Source organism: Eleginops maclovinus, chromosome 11 (genome assembly GCF_036324505.1).
Source record: "Eleginops maclovinus isolate JMC-PN-2008 ecotype Puerto Natales chromosome 11, JC_Emac_rtc_rv5, whole genome shotgun sequence".
Lineage (NCBI taxonomy): Eukaryota > Metazoa > Chordata > Actinopteri > Perciformes > Eleginopidae > Eleginops > Eleginops maclovinus.
This window is the reverse complement of record NC_086359.1, coordinates 22696090-22703824: the sequence shown is the minus strand read 5'-3', so window position 1 is coordinate 22703824 and position 7735 is coordinate 22696090. Positions and strand designations below refer to the sequence as shown.

At 40.7% G+C, this 7735-nt stretch overlaps 1 protein-coding gene across 4 annotated transcripts; it reads left to right on the top strand.

Moving 5' to 3' along the window:
- Positions 1–674: 674 nt before the first annotated feature.
- Positions 675–6927, top strand: si:ch1073-303d10.1 (protein LBH-like). 4 transcript variants are annotated; one of them, XR_010166732.1, is made up of 5 exons: positions 694–955; positions 1787–1865; positions 2339–2571; positions 2820–4703; positions 5511–6927. XR_010166732.1 is itself a non-coding variant. In XM_063894652.1 (4 exons), exons 2-4 carry the CDS (start codon positions 1821–1823, stop codon positions 2959–2961), a joined length of 420 nt encoding a protein of 139 aa, XP_063750722.1. In that variant the 5' UTR covers positions 675–857; positions 1804–1820; the 3' UTR covers positions 2962–6927. The 4 variants fall into 4 exon arrangements, 3 of the variants coding, with proteins under 3 accessions (XP_063750722.1, XP_063750721.1, XP_063750720.1); XM_063894652.1 differs by having other exon boundaries at positions 675–857; positions 1804–1865; positions 2820–6927; XM_063894651.1 differs by having other exon boundaries at positions 688–955; positions 1804–1865; positions 2820–6927.
- The last annotated feature ends 808 nt before the right edge of the window (positions 6928–7735 follow it).

Genomic DNA, 7735 nt, shown 5'->3' with positions numbered 1-7735 from the left:
AAACATGATTATATAATTTTGCATTAAGGTATAATACGGTCAAAAGGGACATTCTGCATTTTAAGTAAAATTACTTTTGATACTTTAACTACAGTGAGCTTATAGTACTGTTGTACTTTCACCTAAGTAACTTGAATGTTTTTTTTTTTTCTGGTATTGGAGTTTTGAATCACCACAGTATTTTTACCTTTAGTTAAGTAAAGAAACCTGACTACTTCTTCCTTCTGTGGTTACAGATCAGCCGACAGCACTGCCATAACTGTAGTAGCCCCCCCTGCTGGTCAGACGAGAAAATAACTCATAATTAACCAAAGTATCAGAATATACAGTAGACAGAGTTTCTTTTATTTCCTCTTGACTAACTTCAAAGTGAAAGTAATTTTTTCCTTACATGCACCACACTCTCTCACCCTGGTCTTGAATTACCAAAATAGACATGCCTATGATGACAAAATAGTTCTCATTCCTTATAAATTAGCCATAATAATCAAGCACAACTTCAGCATTTTGAATGATTTGGTTGAAAAGCCTCTGAAGTAAAAGTAATACCACTAGTGTCAGCGCGGACAGCTCGTCTGCTCATCTGAATGTGAGAGGGAGGCCCTGTGCTGCTCCTACCTCACATGTTACATCCAGCTATGCTTCTAATTGAAGCTGACACTAAGCCTGTCAGCTTGAGAGGCAGGTTCAATGTGCATTGTTGTGTGCGTCATTGAGTGGACCTCTCTGGAGAAAATCAAGGGAAGGGAGGATACAAATTAGAGAAGGGGATGATGGAAGAAGGGAAGCTGAATCTGTGACTTGCAGAAAGGGACTAAGAGCAACGTGTGGCCGCAGGAGGTGCTAAAATAGTCCAGGTTGTTTGACTTTTTGGAATACCTTGTTGTTTAGGTTCTCTGGGCCTTAAGGTGCTTAATGATGCATTCAAGATGACCTGTATTCCCGCCTCACACAGGTAAGCTGCACAATATCAAAATATATTTTCCACCATGTACCTGTACCTATAAACTTTTAGAGCACTGTGAATTAAACTTGATGGAAATGGGATTACACACCAGGTACAACATGATGTCATTAGAGGTGTGCAATGCTGTGATGTTTAAAATACCCGTAGAGTCCATATAGGGCAAATAAAAAATAAATGGCGACTGACTGGCTAAAGTAAACACTGAAATTACTGAAGGGGCCCTTTTTTTATTCACAACCTCCCCGACATAATGTACATTCATCTATATGAATGTATGCCTACCAGTAAGACAATAGGCAATGAAACAGGCATTCAAACCAGATCTTCTACTATTTTTTTTACACCCATGGCTTTCTTTTTATATCCAGATTACCTCACTCCTCCATTCTTGGAGTCACTTGTTTTTAAGCCTTTTATTCCATTAAGTTCTTAATTGCAGGATTAACAGAGCAGTACAACGTCTTTCCCTGCCCTGTCTGCGCATTCCTACATGCGTTGTCTCGTTCTCGGTTGAACACACACAGATGTCTGTCCACTGCAAGCTTAGAAAATCCCTGAGATAAAGCTTTATGATCTTAGGTTTTATCTGACTTTGACATCTGTAAAGCTAGGTCTATTTTTAAACACTGTGGATAATGCTTATGGACAGATGGGAGCAGTACACAAAGACCTTGTTGGGTACAGGGTGACCAATTGGCAGGTTTTCCTGCATATTTTGATTCTGTGCTGCCTCAGTATCCATGAGTTTGGATGATAGACATGTCACAGAGAAAAGGAATCAAAGTTTACCTGAAATGTGTCTTGTGTGTGTGTTCACAGTTTGAATCACACTCTAGGTCAAGGTGAATCTCAGATGGATGACAGTCCAGCTGGGAGAAGAGGGAGCAAAGTCTACCAAGTATAACACACACACACACACACACACACACACACACACACACACACACACACACACACACACACACACACACACACACACACACACACACACACACACACACACACACACACACACACACACACACACACACACACACACACACACCTTTACTCAAGGGTCTTTGACACTCTAATGCAGTCAACCCCCATTTTCTGTTTAATATCATCACTTCAAATCTAGATGAGTGGTTTAAATGATAACATCTCAGTACAATTGCACCATTTTCCTCTAATGTGACCAGGATCTTTGCCAGGTTGCTCCTTACTAATAATGGGACTTTACCTGTAGACAATTGCAGTGTCTCCAATGTTGGTTATTTTTTTTTAGTATTGTTTTTTGAAACTCTGTAATCATTGGCCATTTCTTATATAATCAATATCAAGTCCATATCAAGTATTTTATGAATCCATGTACACCTCCCCCTGGACCAGATCTTCCCTGAAGCCAACACAAATGAGGATCCAGATTCCAGCTCCATGCCCGAGGATTTTCTTTACAAAAGGGAGCGTCTTCCCTCTATAGTTGTAGAGCCCATTGATCACAGGCTGCCGGAGGGCGTAGAGCGCTTGGCCAACAATTTAGAGGAAGAGGAGGAGGATGACAGAGCAGATCACACAGAAGACTCCGCTGATGGAGAGCAGGAGCACACACGGATGGAAGAAAGGTAAGGACCAGAGCTCCATTACCTCTTACACTTAATCTTTCAAAGTCAAAATGATGGTTATCTTGGTTAATTCTGACAATATTTTAGATTTACACTGACAGAGAAAAGGACAATCCAGTCTATCAGAGACATTTTGACTAGTCAGGAGAAGCATCAGCGCATAAACACCGGAGCGTTGCATTGGATTAAACTGGAGTACAAATTTTAGAGGACTTCTTTCTTCTGTGTTTTAATGTCCACTGTTGCAGCACGACTGTGAGAAAGTCTTCGATTGGACCATCCCAGAGTCAACTGTGCCTCTCCCGGCTGACCCCTCCGGCCTCCCCCACCCACATCGAAGCTGCCCCACCCTGCCAGAGGAGCTTAAACAGGACAACCAGCGAGGACTGATAGCACTGAACTGTGTGGGACCCTTATAAAATGGAACCTCTGCATGTTTGAAACCATTTGGAAAATATGCACAAAACTATGTGAGCTAAATAAGGCCCATCTCAAAGCTGATTCCAGTACTGTTATTTTTGGATTGATAAATCTAGTTTAAAATGATCTCATATGAGGTTAACTGCTGCCGTTTGCCGGCATGGCCTAACCAGAGACTGTAGCAAAAACAACCAGGACTATTTACTCAAATAGTCAAATCCCAGAAAATAGGCATGAGATAATTACCATTATGGGCGAGTTTACTACATGCAACCAGTTGTAGTGGCCTATGTGGGTGTTTTTAAAGGGAGTACTTTAGGAAGATTGTTCCAGTGGTAAAAATAATCCCCCTGACTGAACCCTCAAAATATGGATACAATTGGATACTTGTGTGCAGTCCCTCCAAAATAATACAAATTATACAGGGAAGTCACTTCAATGTGAATTATGAAATGATGCTTGATACATCAACAAATGTATAGGTCGGTCCACCCCTATTAAAAAAAAGGGACAATAAGATAATATGTTTGTTGAGAATTTGGTGAGCCAAGTTGTTTGATGTGTTTCTTATCCCCAAAATATATATTTTCAAATGAGGTTTGAGGTTCCCAGATTATTGCAATTTAGAGTTTCACACATGCATTTCCATCATGTCCTTCTTTGTTAAATTTGGTGAGGATGAAGAAATATTTTAAATGGTACACATGCTGCTATTGACAGCTGATTGACAGTTGAATCCAGAGGTTGTTGAGAATTGTATAATAAAAGAAAAGACCAACGTTGAATGTGTTTTATTATGTTTAGTGATAACCCCAGGTGTATAGGCACCTTTCCTTATGGTCAGGTCAGTCTGGCTGGCTATTGTACAACACTGCATTTGCAATTTTTGCGAAAAATGATCATATGAGGGACTTTTCACTCTGGTGGCGTAGAAAGAGCATTGACTGTTACACGACAATGCATGGGTTTGCCTTGCTAGCTACTTGACAGCACAAACAAAACCCCTGAGAGGCACAGCTTACTGACACTAGCTTGCAACAACAGCAACAACAGCAACAACAACACTCAAACACACACAGTGTACTTTACATGCAGGTGCCCTGACACCAGAGAGCAATATAAGTTACCAAGTGACCATGTGATTACAGCCCCTGGCCTCTAGATGGCAGCCGAGCAACACACACCACTGGCATGAGGTTCAGTCCCTCATGGTGAACATATTTACATGAAGTTTAGTATTAATATTCCAAAGAGTGTGTAGACTCCTCACTAGTCATTTGTGTTCTAATGCATGCAGGGATTTTTGGTGACTTGGTATATCCATAACTGCTGTATGTGGTATCTATGTGTACTATAATTCAGAACTGTTATAATGATAACAGTTCTGAATTTGAGTGCACTCAACAAAAAAAACCTCACTGTGGGATTTCTTTTACCCCAACTTAGAATATGTCATATCCTTATGTTGTAAGCTGGCATTTCAGTTTTAATATTTACTTAGATGAACTGACAGTTTTAGCTCATACTTGATCCCAATGCCCTAATCAAACCATCCCATGAGGACAGGCAACCACAGAGTTATGCTGACCAACTGCAGTTTGAATCATGTTCACAGGATTTAAGGGAAACCAAGAGACAGGTGGCCTGGGGACTGAAGAGCAGGGAACAAGAAACTTCAGATGGCTGTTCTGGGGGCCGGGCAGGACTATGAGGTGTCTTTTATTTTATATTTGATCCTGTATGCATGTTTGTTGTGTGTTTATGACACCTTTCATAGTCATGCAACCCTGTGTGATAAAATAAATAAATGAAGGCTTAACCTCAAAACCTATGCTCCAGAGAAATACTGTTGGTGTGTTGATGATAGCAGCATCAGTCCCCCAGCAATGTGTACCTACAGTATGTGCATGCAATGAGATGTATCAAACTGCAAGCTGGAATGTGTTTATGTGGAACTAGAGTGCAAATGATTCCAGGCAGCTGATGCTTACATTGCTGTCCCTTTCAATTATTATGAAGGCCACATTAAGATGAAAATAATCACTTCTAGCACCACACCATGTCACATGTGTTTTCTGCCTGTTTTTGCATTGTGCGTCTGAGGTAATTGCTGACTGCGGTCACAGGTTTGGTCGGATCTCAAATAACTTAAGTAGTGAAATTTAATACATCTAAGATCTGTCCAAACCTTTGAACAAAGCAGTTGACGTGATCTTATACTGTACATTGACTGCTCTGGAGAACCATCATTCCAGATTATCCTCCGCCTTCACTAGGACCCTTTAGCTGTGCCAGCTAAAAAAAATAACAGGGAATTTAATAAAAAGTATTATGTCAACAGGTTAGTTGAAAGCAACAACATTAAGTTGAACCTACATTTTTTCATTCAAACATAACATTATTACTTTCAGCTCACCTAATACAACTATGTATTCTCTGTTTACACAAACATTTATTTAAGTCAACGTTTAATTTTTCAGTAAAATGGTGATGCTTCTTTCCCTGCTCCATGTTTACAGATGGTTGGGTCACCATTGGTCACAATTCCATGCTGTTTCATGAAGGAAGGCCAACCGAGCTTGTTGGTGGTTAATGATGCCATCACAGGACGAACAACAAAGCTGCCAGCCTTGTTGGGATTCTAGCGGAAATCCTAAAGGCTGAAGGGGCTCATGTAGAGGGTTGCTTCGGCCGTTGCCAACTTCGCCTGACCTCTTGCTCATCCAAAAATGGGCAAGAGGTGAAGTTTCAGTGAGCTGTGGCGGGCCTGGGTGACAGCGAATAGCTATATGAGGGCATCTAACCGTCACTCAAAGTGGCCAGGCCCTTTTTAATGCACACATTTAAGCCTTCATTTAATTAAAATAAAAGTGATATAACAATTCCCCTCCTGTACCGTTGTCATGAAGGGGGATTTAGACCAAATCCCTTTTAGTACCAGGCTGTAAAACATGTTTATTTCTGGAATTTATTTGGGCATTACATAGGGGTCTAAGGTTATTGAATCCTATTATGCCTACCTCAGAAGGGCATCTGAGAAACTGCAGTTTTTGGCACTTGGATGCATATCATAGAAAACTTCGGTTAGTTAATAACTAATAACAATTCTTCAATTTCCCTGTTTAATTAATGACTTATTTATGATATAGTCTTCATTGAAACCTTTTATATGGTTTTGAAGAAAGCAGAGTCAATATTCTAAACGAAACACCCTCCATTTCTCCCACATATCAGCACTCTCCACAGTACTGCTCCAATGAGTGTTGTTTGATTTCTCAGGAAGAGTCCCGACTTGGAGGGAGCTGTACTACCAAGGAACCATCTTTGTTACCCCTGGTCTACCTACAGTAAGCACATAAGAGTCCTGGAAGCCTACCACCAGATATGCCTGTCAGAACCTTGCTTCTACTCGAAAGAGAACGCACAAACATTAGTGTTTTTGAAGCAAATATCGTCAACCTTTTCACTTCTACCATTTAACACCAGAACAGATGGACATGCCTGATAAAAGTGTCTCAAAATAGGTTTCCTATGCAGGACTACAAGCTGGCCAAGAGCGCCTGGAGAACAGAAAAAATCATTTCAAAGACAACATCAGGATCAAGAATTCCACATTAACAGCTCTAACTGGGAAGACTTGCTCAAAACAGAACCGCACGAAGAAACGGTTTACACAAAGAAGCCACACTGTAAGAATTATCTCCCACAGGCTGCCAGAGTCAAGCAGCAGTAGAGAACTGAGAGAGTCAATGTAGAGTTAATGTCCAGGAATTCACATTATAAGCAGCCATGACAGATGCTGGTATTGTTTTCACCTTGTGAGTCTATGTTTTTGTCTGTGGAAAGATTTTGGTGAAAGCAACTATATGAAAGATGCAGTCATGAATCTTTACAGATGTGTGGCTGAGATCAAAATAAAGGTTGCATTTAAAGATGGTCCTTGTAGGAGCAATGGGGTCATGTCTGTGTAAGAGTGTGGGTGTGTTAACATATTTTATAACTGAGTTGGGGTAGCAACCATGCGAGATGGAGACAGAACACTTTACAGATGTGTAGTTGAGATCAAAAGAAAGGACATGTTAAATGATCGGTGCATTCCGAGTAGGGGGCCATATTTCTTGTTATGGATGCTGTGAACCCATTGCAAGATGGTCCTGACACAACCGCTGGCTATCCAAGAAATAAATCATCTTAATTTGGCACATTGTTAATAAACCATAGAGTAAAAAAGTATTGAAAAAAATGGTTTTATTAAAGGGTGGGTGTAGGGTTCTTACACAGTCTGCATTTCTTGTAGTTCTGGAGAAAAACATGGTGATATCTCTTCAGTCAGCAGAAATTACAAACACTCCCTTCGCACATAACAGACACTGACAGAGAGGCTGTGTGGTTATGAACATAAAATCACGAAAGATAAAGATTAGATTTTTTCCCCTTATAAACAAATACTGTGGCCGAGTTTTAGCATGAAATGTGCGCTGAACATTTGTAACGTAAGATGAATTCCTCCCGTCTCTTTCAAAGTTATCAGAGTTGGATTTACAGCCGGGGGGTAAGGGGGCCCCTGGGGAGAAGCTATCAGAGGCTGCTTGACATTTCCCAGGGATTGGAGAAACAACGTTGACACTGACTCTCTTTTTTCTGCAAATTCTGTCTCTGATGGAGCTGTTTCCGTCGCCTCAAGACTTGTTTTTATATTAATGCTGGACTAAACATCAGACTGCATCGACTGCTGTGGTTTATA